Genomic DNA, 15,093 nt, shown 5'->3' with positions numbered 1-15,093 from the left:
GGGATTTGAACCTTGTGTGTTTATTGAGAGGGTTCAAGGGCAATGGAGCCTGAAAGGCAGCCAGCACAGGGCCAGGCACTGCGGAAGGTGCCAGTACATGGGAGCTGCTATTTGATTTCTATTCTTAATGTTAAAGGGCACTTCTCTGTGATTTCATTTTGGCAGTGTCCTGGCCCAGCAATTTCTTGGACAGACTTTTCCCGACTAGTAAGAATCAATAGCAAGGTCTCTCACCTCTGATGCTTTGTGGGCTAGATCTATAGATCGGCTGCAAATATCAGAAACGCATATCCCAAATGCTGCCCTTCCAGGTGAAGGGTCTGGCCAGGCAAACCTCCCACACAAGACTAATAGAATAAGCACAGATCTGCCTTGCAGGCAGGAGGCTCTGATCCTGTGATGGTCTGTGGCTGCCCCCTCTGGGTATCAGGTTGGGACCAGGAGACAGAGCCCCTCAGGGAGTAATCAAGGGCACCGGTGAATCCCTGGGAGGACACGTAAGCTACTATCAACATTGGTTTCTATGGGGAGTGAAACTGGGTGAAGTGAAACAGGGAGACTGATCATTGCATGATCTTTTATACTTTTTTGAATTCTGAACTCCATAAACGTACCACCGATACAAAATATTAAACTGAAAAGTGCCAAAGAAAAAGTAGTGAAAATGTACTTGTCATAACTTTTCAAATAAACACGTGACACACACAAAAATTAAAAGTAAAACCTTAAAGGAGACATTGATATTCCGTACCTGTTTCCCTGGAGCCCCAGATCACCTTTCAGATGTGTTTAATATTTCTGCCATATGTATATTTGTTTTTTGTTTTTTTGTGTGGCTGGCCGGTACGGGGATCCAAACCCTTAACATTGGTGTTACAACACAGCACTCTCTCAAGTGAGCTACCAGCCAGCCCCTTATATTGGTTTTTGAAAGCCTCCGGCGATAACACTTCAAACTTACAAACGGAATAAAGTATAAAATATTTTCTTGTAAACCAGCTGCTTGGAATTTAAATTACATTTTCATTTGGGAATGATATGAACAATGAAGTGACAGCAGCAAAGGCAGGGCCGGGCAGAGGGACCATCCTTTATGAGATGGAGTATTAAGGAAGCCATAAAGCATTTTGTTTACTAAGAATATAATGAAGTGAAAAAAAATGTTTGGGGTGTGATATTATATGGAAAAGAGGAGGAGAAATAAAAACGATAAACAAGCTTCTGGGGGAAGAAAAGGCAGAATTCCCAGAAACTTGGCATTGAAAAAAACTGGTAAGAATTAACCAAAATGGTAGTACAGTTGCCTTTGAATGCTGGGATCATGGATACGTTTTTTTCATTCTTTATACTTTCATGAAATTTCACGTTTTCTGAACGGGTATTACTTTCATAATTTTTTAGGATTTTTTTTTTTTTTTTTAGGAAAAGAAACAATGTCTTGAATGTTTTTAGTTTCTTTGGCCTATAATTAACCCCGAATACAGATATAGCCTGTAATGTATGGGGAATATAAGAATACTCCACTTTTCATTCTGCTGTTTCTCAGGGCAAGTAGACCAATGTCAAGATCCAACTCATGTCTTAGAGAACAAATGGCCACCTATCTGCATCCTCAGCACCTGCCCTGCCTCTGGGCTGGGAGCTGGGGAACAGAGGGCAGTGCCAGTTTCTCACGAAAAGCAACGTGATACCTTGAAAAAGGAGACAGCAATTCTCCACCTGGACAAGTCTCTTCCCTGGCATTTGGTCTCAGAGAAGGGCAGAGATCTGGTCCAAGATTCCTGGGCCTGCATGCAGCCTAACTCAAGACACCTGAACCAGCCTCCATTATAAACCACGTGGTCAAAGATGCCAGTTAGAGTCGTCTAAAGTTAAGAAACCACTCAATCAACTCTAAGAAAATCCCTCTTCACTAAAATTCAAGAAAAATGAAGCCATCAACCACAATAGTCAAACATAACATTTTGATCTGTTTCTTACCTTTCTTTTTATAAAGCAACACATGTCTGTTTTTCTTCCTTTAGCAAAGGAAGAAAATACGTGCTGTTTCCATTCATTAGTTCCTAAGAAACTGAACACATAATGACGGTATTTGCATAAAAGCAGCAGCTAATATTCTGTTAGGCAGATACACCTTCACCTGCTAAGCATGCTCCACTCCTAGTCATTTGTCACTTTCCCAATTATTCACTTTCTTTTCTTTTTTTTTTTTTTTGTGTGTCTTTTTCGTGACCTGCACTCAGCCAGTGAGTGCACCGGCCATTCCTATATAGGATCCGAACCCACGGCAGGAGCGCCGCCGCGCTCCCAGCGCCGCACTCTCCCGAGTGTGCCACGGGCTCGCCACAATTATTCACTTTCTGAGTAATGCTGTGCCAAACATCTAAATGTTGTCCCCACCTTCTGTGTTTAGAATGACTTCCTTACTTTTCAGAGCTTCAGGAGTTACATTTTTTTTTTTTTACTGCCAAGCAAAATCAAAAAGGTCTTTATAAATTACACCAATGTTTTTTATTTAACAAAAACTAAAAATGGCTCCTTTGCACATCTGATAAAAATTAATCCCATCTGTTAGATAATTGAAACATTTGCCAAGCAGGAAGATAAACAAGACGTGGAGGGAAAAATTAGCAGGCTTCAACCATTCCCTTCAAGTTGAATTAACAAATAGGATGGGGTGTGTTTGTATTTCCATCACCCCACCCTGAGGGCTCAGGATGTGAATGCCTTGTAGGTTGTCAGAGAAACCATGCTGTCATGCATTTATTAACACTAAGGTAGTGTTAATAAGGAAGTTTTTGCAGGGGTCTGTGCAGTGTGGCCTCTTGATAAAGAAATAACCCTGAAATGAAGAAGCCCTCTTAACAGTTCACTGCATACTTTGGGAGCGTTCCACCCAATCCCTTTGTGGATGGGGTGGTGCCACTGCAAGCTTCCAGGAAATGTGGCATTGCCAAGGTTTAAGAAGATGTAGCTTCAGCAGGCCATCATTGAAATGAACAATCAGGCAAAAAGTCAAAGGTGGACAGCAGCATTAAATCACGGCAGCTGAGTCACGAGGGTGGCCCCATGGGCCATAGTACTCGTGGCCATGAATGAATGAGGCAGGGAGATCCCAGTCTGAGGGGATCCTTTCTGGGAGCAGTAGAGCATTTCCAGGAAGCATGGCCCACATTCTTTAGCCAGGGCCCAGCTCCAAAGTGCTTCAGGGGTGGTAGTGCTCTATCCTGGCCATCTCTTTACAAGGGGTGAGCTCTACAGTGTCAAGTGACAGCTCTGTCCCCATGTCTCTTGCGGAGAGCTGTGCCTCTGGATGGCCAGGGGCTGGAGAAGGAAAGGAAGCAGCATAGAAGAGGCTATCCAGTGGGTGGGAAGAGGCCCTGGATGATTCTTCATAATTGCCCTGGCCAAGGTACTCAACCTCCCCACTGAACCACCTCCTCTTCCCTAAGACTGAGCAGTGGACCCGCCCAACAGTGCCCCTGCCCAACTTGCCCAACTTGAGTGCAGCAGACCTGGGCCTTGGGCGGTTACCTGCTCCACTGCGTGTTCTCATAACCCGTGGCAGCGGCGCTCTTCTCCTCATCTGTGGTGTTCTGTTCCTGCACGGAGGTGCTGGTGGCCAGCTCCGAGAGCTTGCTGCGCTCCATGATGACCATCTCGATCTCTGAAAGCAAACACAAGAGTGGGATGAGCCCAGACAGCTTTAAAGAGCTAGATTTATACACACACTCATGTTCAAGAATAAGTACACAGAAATCACTCCTAACATATCAAGCAAATGTTCAACAGTGGTGACCTGAACACCAGCAACACACCAGGGGAGAAATAAGACGGAGTTCAGAACCTCCCTTTCCATTCATCTTGGCAACACCAAGAAATGCGGCCCAGATTTTGACAACACAAAGTATAGTCATTTATTTAATTTCAAGATTAAAAAATGATACTTATTTTACTTGGAAACCACATTTCCTTCCCAAAGGATTTAAGGCAGCTTAGAAGGTATGATATGTGGTCAATAAAATATACCCAAACTCACAGAAAATATCCTAAAGCTGTTTACATGTTAGAAAGGGCTCTGACATGACTGAAGCCTTTTGTTTTCCCTTCCCACTTAATACTTCTGAAGGCAGAGAGAGGTTAGCAATCTCATTTTATTTTTTCCACAGTTAAAGAAGGGCAACTTAAAGCAACCAACTTAAGCATGATGTGCATTTCTATTTCTCAGAAACAGTTAAGAACCACTAATGAAAAACATCTTGAATTAAAGATGGATGGTTGTGTTTTAAGGTGTCCCCAAAACAGAGTTCTCTGCTGTGCGATGTGGACTTTCAAACAGCATATCCTTGGAACTCAGAGTTCAAGCCATTTCCCCCTTCTTCAGGAGACATACTGGGGAAAAGTAGATGACAAACTGTGAACCTACATTTCTGTTTCTGGAAGGATGAGAAAGCATACTTCAGGCTCTGACACTGACTCTGCCATGGGCTTCTCCGGGCTTGGGCAGGGGCCTCCTCACTAGCCTCAGCTTCCTTTCTTATCCCCCTAGTTTGTTCTCCACCCAAACTCAAGTGATTTTAAATGGAAATTAGCTCACATCACCCTTCCATTCAAAACTCCCAAGGCCTTCACATCATGTTCAGGATGAAATCCAAATGCCTTCCCACGACCTTAAGGCCTTGCACGGCCTGGCCCCCATCTACCTCTAACCTCACCCCCTTCCACCCCCTGTCCTCCCTGCCTTGCTGGCTCACACCACTCCAGCTGTGCTGAGCTTCTCACTATTTCTAAAATGCCCCAAGCTTGTTTCTGCCCCAGGGTCTTTCCACAGCTGTTTCCTCTGCCTGGAAGGCTCTCACTCCAGGTCTTCATTACCCAGGCATGACTCAGTCACATCATTCCAGGCTCGGCTCCATTGTCTCCTCCTTGGAGATATTTTCTTGAATGCCCTCTCCACCTGTTTTGGTTTTTTTAAACCTCTTCTTAAATCATTATTAACTAAACTCCATATTTTGTTGAGATTGCATTAGTTTCCCCCCAATATCCTTTTTCTGCTCCAAGATCCCTTGTTACATTCAGTCATCATGCTTAGGCTTCTATAGGCTGTGAGAGTTTCTCAGACTTTCCTTGCTTTTGATGACCTTGACAGTTTGAGGAGTAATGGTCAGGGATCATGAAGAGACCCTTGATCTGGGTTTGTCTGATGGTTTGCAGATAGTGAGACTGGGGCTATGGGTACTGGGAAGAAAGACCACAGAAGGGAAGTGATCTTCTCATCACATCAAATCAAGGGCACACACTATCAATATGACTTCTGATTACTGATGTTAATCTTTAATACTTGGCCAGGCTAATGTTCATCAGCTTTCTCCACTGTAACTTTTCCTCCTCCTTCCATATCGTACTCTGTGGAAGGAAGTCATTATGCACAGGCCACACTTAAGGAAGTGGGAGTTACATTCTACTTCCTTGAGGATCCACATAATTTAGAATTTTTCTATAAAGGAGATTTGTCTTCCCTTCCTCCCTTACCTTGATTTTACTTGATAACATTTATAACTACTTGGATTTCACATTCTCTATTGTTTTGCTTGTTTACTATCTGCCTCCCTCCACTACAATGTAGGCTTCATAACACTAGGTGCCTGATCTGTCTTGTACTCCACCGTATCTCTGATATCTAGCTCAAGCCCTGGCACATAGTAGTTGCACAATAAATATCTCTTGAATGGATGACTGGTCTAGCCCAATGGGGGAAGTTTTGGCAATAGGCAGGGTCGGCATTGATTCATGGCAGCTGTGATGTGTGGTAGGGTGGTCCACAGCCAAACAGAGTCTTCTCAGAGAACGACGGATCATCCCCGCCACTCTCCCTGGACTCTGTTAGGCACGACTGCGCTTGCAGCCACCCCGGCACAGAGGAGTGTGCCCCACACATGTCCATATGGGACCTGCACCTCTGGGAGGCTCACTTTCATCAGCCCCCCTCCCTCCCAATCCGATCTGAAGCCAGATGTCACAGAGTCTCCCACAGGGCAGTCCCCCATGACATGGGGGGAGCCAACAGATGATTTTTAAGTGTTATGTAAACAAACATTTTATTTATATAGCTTTATATTTATTTTAATGTGCATTAGAAGAAAATTCTAACTGCATAGAAAACCTATTTTTTTATGGATATTACTGCTTAGAATAAGGCTAAATTTAAGAAAAAAAGTGAGTCAATTTATAGAAAGTTATTGAGTAAACACCATTATAAGCAGTCTATGGACATGGCAAAGAGCAGGAAGGTGGTACAGACTGCAGGGTGGGAAACACTCTTCTCTTTCCTGGCATTTTCACCTCCACCAACCTCCTTCAGGAGCCCATTCTCCTTCCAACTACCCTGGCCTTCTCCAAAGTGGGGGGCAGATACCTCAGTGGGGATGCAAAATGATTTGCTGGGCACTAGGTCTTTTATTTTTAATTCTTCTCATCTTTTAACATCTTTTTTGTTTATTTTATACTGTACATAACATTAGCACAGTAATGCAAATATGTACACTTTATAATAAATAAGTGTATATATATTTGGGAGATGCATGCTTAAGTTTTGTATGTATTTGTTTTGTTCGTGTTTACTGATAAGGCATGCCACCAGAGACATCTGAACCCTACCAAGCAAGACTATGATGCCTGCTGCCTCCTGGCCTCTGGCCTCTGCCCTGTGACCACAGGCCACCTCCCGTGCAGTTGCAAGTTCTCCCTCCCCATGCACAGCTCCACCCCTGCCTGGCTGACACAGCGGGGGAACTTGGCTCCAAGGACTCCCAAGGTTACAGGGCCAAGCCCCAGGGCCTCCACCTGGAGGCCAAACCTGCTGTGACCTGGTTGTCTCTTTTCTGGCTTTTTAATCTCCTTGGACACAATCAGAATTCTGGAGTCAAGGAAAGATTAAAGACAATCCAGCCCTGTGCTCATCACATGTTTTCTTAAGCAGCAAATATTAATTTTGGATGACAGTTTTCTGGGTCACACCACCATGGGAAATAGTTGAGAGCAGAGCCACCCCAGGTGAAGGGTGGTGGGCACCGAATGTCTCTGACCACATGTCCCCTCATGCAGAACCCGCCTTCTGGAATTCTGGGCTTCACACAAAACTGCCTGGAAACCACTGGTTTGGTCCAACCCTGGATACCATATAGGAGGAAGCAAAAACCCAGAAGTGTAGTGACTTCACACAGCTAGAAATGCAGTGGCAAGGCCAGCCCTGCCCCCTCCCCAACCCCCAAGTCACATCCTGGTGCAAGACCAGGTCCACAAGGGTCACTCCACACACAACAAGGTTTCCAATCCTCGGCTGTGTCACTCTGGTGCTCACAGTGGCATCCCCTGTCCCTCCCACATAGTTCTCATCTAGCTGGCATAGTTGTGGAATGACCTGTTCCTCTAGGTTAGTTTTCTAGATGAATGTAGATCAGTTCTTCCCATGACAAAACCAGGCTTTCCCCCTTCTTTTTAAAAACTTTATCTAAGCAACTCTTAGAAGTACTGGTTCTTAGCTTGGGTCTGCCAGTTCCCTGAAACTGTACACAAAACGCTCCATGGCATGGGAGTGGTGGGTAATAATTGGTTTTTAGGGTGACGGTCTCCCTAGATTTTCACCATTCTAAAATGAATTCTGCAGGTGTCTTTCAAAAAGAATGCTGGAGAAGATCTGACCGTTCCTGATAACTCAGGGTCACAGTGAACCCCCTCTTAATCCCTCAACAGAAGGTCCGGCATGGTTCTGTGCTGCCTTCTGGGTCCCCACTCCCGCTTGTCCCTGCTGACACTGTGCCCATCTCAGTGTCGCCTAGGGTGCATATGCCATGCTGCCACCACCAGGGAAAGATGCTCAGTGGGCTCATGTGGACACAGATTTCCACTGATGGTCACTGAGGCCCGGACTCAGGTTCTGACAATAGATTCCTGGTGGCTCCCTCTGAACTTTGGTTATTATACTGTGAGCCACCTTCCCCCACAACCAGGTTTTTATTTTGCAGTTTGAAGGGACTACAGCAATAATTTAGCCCTGTTTTGCTCAAACTTCAGTCATTTGTTTGCCTTTATGATTTTTGTCACATCTGTGTGTTGCCGGTACTCCTTGTCATTTGCGTAATCATTTTATTTGAACTATCTCACTTTTTTTTACACTTAAATACATTTTAAAAGGAAACTTTAAATCACTATTGTTCTCTTCCACCTAGCAGTCCCACTTGTAGAAATTTATATGGAAGACACACCTCCAACAATATGAAAATGCACACACACAAGGGTATTCACTGCAGTACTATCTGTAATTGCAAAATAGTGGAAACTACCTAAATGTCCAAGCATGAGAGATTGGTTAAATAAACCATGGTACATACACACAGTGCAGCTGTAAAAGGAATGAGGAAGACCTCTGGGAACTGATATGGAATTTCCGGAGATACTGCTAAGCAAAAGAGAGAGTGCCAAAGACACATATAACACGCTGCCCTGTGTGTAAGAAAAAAGAGAAAAGAAAACATACATAAATCTGCTTACTTTTACAAAAAGAAATGCAGGAAAGATACTCAAGAAAACAATCAAGTTTGTTATCCACCAGAGGAGGGGGAAATGAGATGGAAAGGATGTGGTGAGGGAGGGATACTTCTTTGAACTTAGTTTTTTGCACAGTTTTGAGTATTAATATCCCATGTATTTAAAAAAGGAAACTAAATCAATAACAATGGGACGTAAACTTATTTAAAATGAATACCATACCTACCGTGAAGGGGAGAAAGGAAGGAAGGAAGGAAGGAAGGACTAATCAAGTAGTTTATGAACACAATATTTGACTATATACCCTCAATTTTGGGATAGGTGAAGTATTGGGGCGGGGTGGCAGAGGGAGAGGAATTGTAAACAAGTGCAGAACTTGTCATTTATTAAACAATAAACAATTCTGAATGAAGCAATTCTGAAACTTTTTTAGATGTATCACAGGATTGAGCAATTAAATGTGTTAATGTTGCTGGGAGCCAGGGCTCTCACTGTGGAGGAAGAGGCATGGAATGGGGGAAGACAAGAGAGAGCCCTGTGGAAATTGATTAGAACTGGAGGCAGTAGTATGAACTTATGATTTCTAAAGTATGTATACATATATAGGTGTATGGATGTATACGTATACATGTATAAATTGTACATTCTGTGTATATACATAACATATATTTCCTAGTTCTGTCCACTGAAAGGGCCTAAATGCAAAGACATCCAATAGCACTGGGCACATCTAGTACCCAGATCTTGGCTTCTAATACACTGCCCATTGAGAGGATCCAGGGCTTTTTAGAGAATTGGCTAATTCCAGAGATGGGCAGAATATGTACAATACAGACATGGAACACCTTGTTATGCCAGGAAGTGTAACGGACTGCTCAAAAAAATGATGGGGGCTCATCACTGGGACACAGTGGCCAGCTTGAAAAGGTTCCTACAGGCCAACTCTGGGACAATATGAGCACCAAAATAATTAAATATAGTAATGAAATATAAACCACTAAAAAAACTGGAATCCATGAGTGCATGCCAATAGGAGTTAAATAAATAAATGAGGAGAAGGGATGGATCTTGCTTACAATAGAATGCCAAGAGCAGGATTTTAAACATGGACAGAGTGCTGAAGTTGGAAAATCATCATTTCGCAACCATCTTAGTGAAGACTGGATCAGGCAAGAACATCAATGAATGCCAAATTTAAGGGGGAATTTTAATGAGGTGCAGAGTATCTCAAAGAGCATTATCTCAAAATGTCTCCTGATAGACTGCTCATTAGTTTCAAAGAAAAGAGAAAGTACACAGTGGAGAAACTGGATAACACCTTAACCAGTTGACCGAAATGAACTTGGTCCGGACGGAGAGAAGGACATCATGCACCTCCAGATGTGACACCTTGAGAAGGACATGATATCACCTATGCCATATTCCTGCCAAGAATGCACAATCTCAGTCTAATCACGAAGACACATCAGACAAAGGCAAAATGAGGAACATTTTATTAGAACAAAGAGAGAGGTTCTGTAGTCTTCAAAAAAGTCAGTGTTGTAAAAGAGAAAGAAAGGCTGTGGAAATGTTCCAGAGTAAAGGAGGCTAGAGACAAGACAAGGTACTACCTAACTCTGGATTGGATCTTGTATTGAGAAGGGGAAAATACGCCATAAAGGACATGTTTAGGCCACAGGATGCAACGAGAACGCAGACAGTGGAAAAATGCTGTGAAGCTGATAGCTGTACCATGGGCAAGAGCTGAACACCCTTCTCTTACCAAATGCACGCTGACACTAAAGAGGAAAGGGACATGATGGATTCTGCTTACCCCCAAAAATGTGTGTGTGGCATGCGTGTGTGCAGAGAGAGAAACAAACAAATAGGAAAGCAAATGGCATAACATGTTAAAAGGTGAAAAACAGTACACAGAATACCCATTTAAATGAGAATTCATACTGTTTTTGTTTTTGCAACTTTGTGTAACTGGAAATTACTTCCAAGTAAAAAGGTTGAAAAATTACTGCTTTAAGCACAAAACCAGTATAAATAGAAAGCAATTGTAAAAACACATATCATGAATAAACAAAAAAGTGCCAAGGCCTGTTACATGCATTTAAAACAGGGAGATTCACAAACATCAGAGAAATAGTAATAACTTGTCATATTAAATGTGCAGGCCCCCTCCTCCACCCCGGAGATACCAGTCACAATAAGAGCTTTCTCACTAAGTTCTTTCAGCCCTCTCTGTACCACCTAAAGCCACATCCAAATCCCTCAGTGGGGTAGATGACGATCTACCCTAATCTCTATATGATACCGCAGGGGAAACTGAGGTGCAGAGAGATTAGGCGGTGGGCCTCTGTCCCAGGCTGTGGGCTCCTCTGCCTGCACTGTGCGGCGGCTGCATTGTGGAAATGTGTGCCTGCATAGTATCAGCTCCTGTGTTAGGCACCTTGGCCCATAACCTGCACCGCTCCAGTGTCTAGCCTGGTATGTGGCAGGATCCCATGACATGACTGAAATCTCAAGCCTCTGGGAGTCAAGTAAAGTGCTCACAACCCCACTGCTCGTGAGCCTGCAAAGCTAGGAGCAGGAACCCAAATCTCTAACTCTTTCTGTTTTGATAGAGTCTGGCCAGATGCTCCAGAGCCTCTATCATTTCCACAAAAGCCTCAAAGCAGAAAAGGATTGGTACTTGTGTTCACAGAAGCACTATTCACAATAGCCAAAAGGTGGAACCAACTGAAGTGACCAACAACAGAAAAACAGATAAACAAAATGTGGTATACACATACAAAGGAATATGAGTATTTTTCAGCCTTAAAACGGAAGAAAATTCTGACACATGCTACAACATAGATGAACTTTGAGGACATATGCTAAGTGAAGTAGGCCACCCACAAAAGGACAAATATCGTATGATTCCACTATATGAAGTCCCTAGAGTAGTCAAATCCATGGAGACAGACAGTGGAATGGTGGTTGCCAGGAGCTGGGGGAAGGGGGAAGAATTATTAATGGGTACAGAGTTTCAGTTTTGCAAGATAAAAAGAGTTCTGGAGATGAATGGTGATGTTTGCACAACAATGTGAACATACTTAACATTACCGAACTATACGCTTAAAAATGGTTAAGACGGTAAATTTTGTTATGTCTACTTTACTATAATTTAAAAAAACGGCAGGAAAGGCCACATCTCTCCACTTGTTGTCCAGGCAGTAGCTATGCCAGGATAGAGCCAAGGACCTCAACTTCTGCCTCTTGATATGACAACTGTGGCCAAATGCTTGAGCTTCCCCAACACTCTGACACACTGATGTTTCAAATCACGGCAATAATTCATCAACTTGCCTGGTATGATGTACATTCTAATCTGATTACTATTTGGAAAATGAAGTGCTTTTCAGGGAAATGGCAGGCATGACCTCCCGACAGTCTTTGACTTCACACATTCAAGGGTGTTCTCAATTGCCCTCTGTGATCTATATTCCAGCAGTCACAGCAAGGACAGATGATAAAAGGAGGGGAACAGAGAATAAGAAGACCTTCAAAGGAAGGTTAAGGGAAGGAGCTGTTGCTGGTTACCTAGGAAATAAGAGGAGGATACCTGTCATTAGCTAGCTTTGGGGCAGAATTTCAAGAAGCAAATAGCCCCTGGCAACAGCAGAGTCTGTTTGTGCCGAATACTGCATGCCCCTTCCCTTCTTCTTTATTATTTCTGAAAGCAGGAGACTGAATTCAGAATTGTCTCCTGGGCAGTTGCTCTTCAGGGGATTTGTCACAGGTCACCTTCAGTCCTCCTCCCTAGCCTAGTTAAGCCCATTAGAGAAGCGGCAGCCCCACAGTGGCCCCGCCGTCCTCCTCCTCCCTCTCTTCCCACTATTCTCACACTCACACACACCCACTCGCTCGCTCGCTTCACTTATTAGTTATAGAAATTAACAGAGAATTGGGCCCTGAAGAAACTCACTGGAGTACCCAAGCAGAGTCTGCCCAACCAAGCTCCAATGCCTCTCTGGGCTCCTCATTCTGCCCTCCTTGGCCAGAGTCTCTGTTCAGTGACCCCCATCACATACTAAACACTGCAGTGTCGATGTTCTCATGTAGGACAACCTGAGGGCTGGGCATTAGGAAGCCCCCTCTACAGGAGAAGCAGCACAAAGAGGGCGGTGACTTGCCCAATGTCACAGAGATGCTCAAGGGCAAGGCAACCTCCAACAGCACGTGGTGGGCTCGCCCCAGTCAGAACACTGCCAGGCCTGGGGTTAGCTCTGGCTTTGCAAGAGGAGCTGGAAATGAGGCTGGATTCCATTTCATCTTAACAGAGACTTTAAAAAAAAAGGCAAAGCTGGGGCTCTAAACTGCCTGATATGGCTCAAATCCCAGCTGAGCAGGCAAGTTCAAGGTCAGTCCTGCTGCCTTCTTCACTCCATGCCCTGGCTGGAATTCCAAGAAAAGAGCACACTTTGAAGGTCAGGCCATGCAATTAATGTCTACTTTTTCCACAGACAAAAAACAAAAACCAAGCCGTATTTTTCAAATGAGGAGTTTGAATGATTCAGTCTCTTGTCTCAGGTCTGCTTATTAAGTTACTACTTTAAGTGAATCCAAAAAGAGATGACGGTCCTTTCAGACTGAAGGGCAGGCTAAGAAGCAAGCATGCACCTTAGGGTGTTTGGCTTCCCGGGTAGAGGGAACACTTCTTTGGCTGCAGGCTTTATGACATCCCTATCTTCCTTTTAGTATTCAATTTCTGCAAATTTAGGGGCCCTGTGATTTTTGGTTTCAGAATGAGTCACCCATTACTTGGGGCTTAAGGTAGAGAAAATTTCTTTGCCAACTGGGGACAGGAGTGGATGGGTCAGGGGCACACATTCATTTCACACAACTTCCTTGTCTGGGTTTAAATGTGGAGGAGGTGTGAATTCTGGGTGCTGCATTTATTAAAAAAAAAAAAAATTAATGCCACATTCAAATCAGGTCACAGCAAAACTGTGCCTCATGACCACATGCCTTCTTTACTCACGTATGTTACCCCATCTTTTTTTTTTTTTTTTAAAAGATGACCGGTAAGGTGATCTTAACCCTTGACTTGGTGTTGTCAGCACCACGCTCTCCCAAGTGAGCTAACTGGCCATTCCTATATAGGGATCTGAACATGTGGCCTTGGTGTTGTCAGCACCACACTCTCCCAAGTGAGCTACAGGCCAGCCCTTCTCCACCTTTTTAAAGTAAAGATTTCACTACTAAAATGGGGGTGGCAGGGTATGCAGGGGGGAACTGGTGCCAGCATCTCCTCACTAAACAGTCACCCATGTCTGTTACAAGCAGGCTGTCAACAAGTCCCTAGATCTAGGAACAATGAAGGAAACTTGCAAGAGAAGAAATTATGTGGGGGAGAGAATAGCCACATTTCCACCTCAAAACAGGATGGGAGAAGATGGCCATGAGAGAGATGGGTGGGTACCCAGAAATCCAGTGTGGCTTTCTGGGGGAGAATCTGCTGTCTCTGCTAGCCCAGCATCCATGCCCCCTTGATTCTGATAAACACACCTCATTTTTTACTGAGGGAGCCACCGTAGGGCAGACACATGACCCAGGCCTGGCCAATCGGCCTAGAACATCTTTGGGGGGCATGGACACAAGCCAGGCCCATAGCACCAACGAGCACCAGCCCCTGGACTTCAGCTGCAGCCACCAGAAAGAAGATGCTCTCTCTCCACTTGGGAGCTAAGCTAGCAGATGCGAACCTGGAGCTGCCAGTGGTCATCTCTGCACCTGGGTCAGGCTCCACCCAAGCCTCCCGGTTACAGGAACAATCAATAAGCATTCTTTTTGCTTCAGCTAGCCTGAGTTGGATCTCTAAGTCTTGCAATCGCAAGGGTCCCAACAAATCTTCATTAAAAAAAAAGTCACGGACCAGCCCATGACTCACATGGGAGAATGTGGTGCTGATAACACCAAGGCCACAGGTTCGAATCCCTATATAGGAATGGCTGGTTCGCTCACTTGGGAGAGCGTGGTGCTGACATCACCAAGTCAAGGGTTAAGATCCCCTTACTGGTCATCTTTAAAAAAAAAAAAAAAAAAAAAGTCACCACATGAGTTCTATACTTAAAATTCCCATATGGGGCAATGCAGTACAGAATACAAGGTACACAGTAAACCTAGACTCTGAGACAGGCCCACGAGGCAGATTTCCCATCTTCTAGGCACCTCCCCTATCTATGCTGTCCTCTGGTTTGCAACGTGAATGAGGAAATGTATCTGACATCCTCCCAAGTCACAGGAATTAACAGCTGTTCAATTTCACCCATACACAGATACAGTCTAAGGAAAGAATACCCACAAATTGCACCTTTGAATATGAGACTAAGAGATCAAATATACGATTCAGAAAACTCCGGAATATAACTGTTGCTGCCCAGCAGGACAGGCCTGTGAAAGTTGAATTTATTTATGGTGAGTTGAGTGGGAAGAAGACAGGCCCATCATATTTTGGAATGACTAATGCATTCAAGAAGTCAGCAGGGCACCAAAATTACCGAGGGGGGTCACTGA

The 15,093-nt window shown here is 44.2% G+C and overlaps 1 protein-coding gene across 9 annotated transcripts in view; it reads right to left on the bottom strand.

Moving 5' to 3' along the window:
* The window catches only part of CLEC16A (C-type lectin domain containing 16A), a 218,284-nt gene that overhangs the window by 138,996 nt on the left and 64,195 nt on the right, over positions 1 to 15,093 (bottom strand). For all 9 annotated transcript variants that reach the window (XM_063101247.1, XM_063101249.1, XM_063101250.1 and 6 more), the window contains one exon: positions 3,535 to 3,667. In XM_063101247.1, the coding sequence (XP_062957317.1) occupies positions 3,535 to 3,667 (133 nt within the window). The remainder of the gene's footprint in view (positions 1 to 3,534; positions 3,668 to 15,093) is intronic.

The sequence above is a fragment of the Cynocephalus volans genome, chromosome 6 (assembly GCF_027409185.1).
Source record: "Cynocephalus volans isolate mCynVol1 chromosome 6, mCynVol1.pri, whole genome shotgun sequence".
NCBI classification, from domain to species: domain Eukaryota; kingdom Metazoa; phylum Chordata; class Mammalia; order Dermoptera; family Cynocephalidae; genus Cynocephalus; species Cynocephalus volans.
The sequence above is the reverse complement of the archived record's forward strand: the minus strand, read 5'-3'. Positions and strand labels throughout refer to the sequence as shown.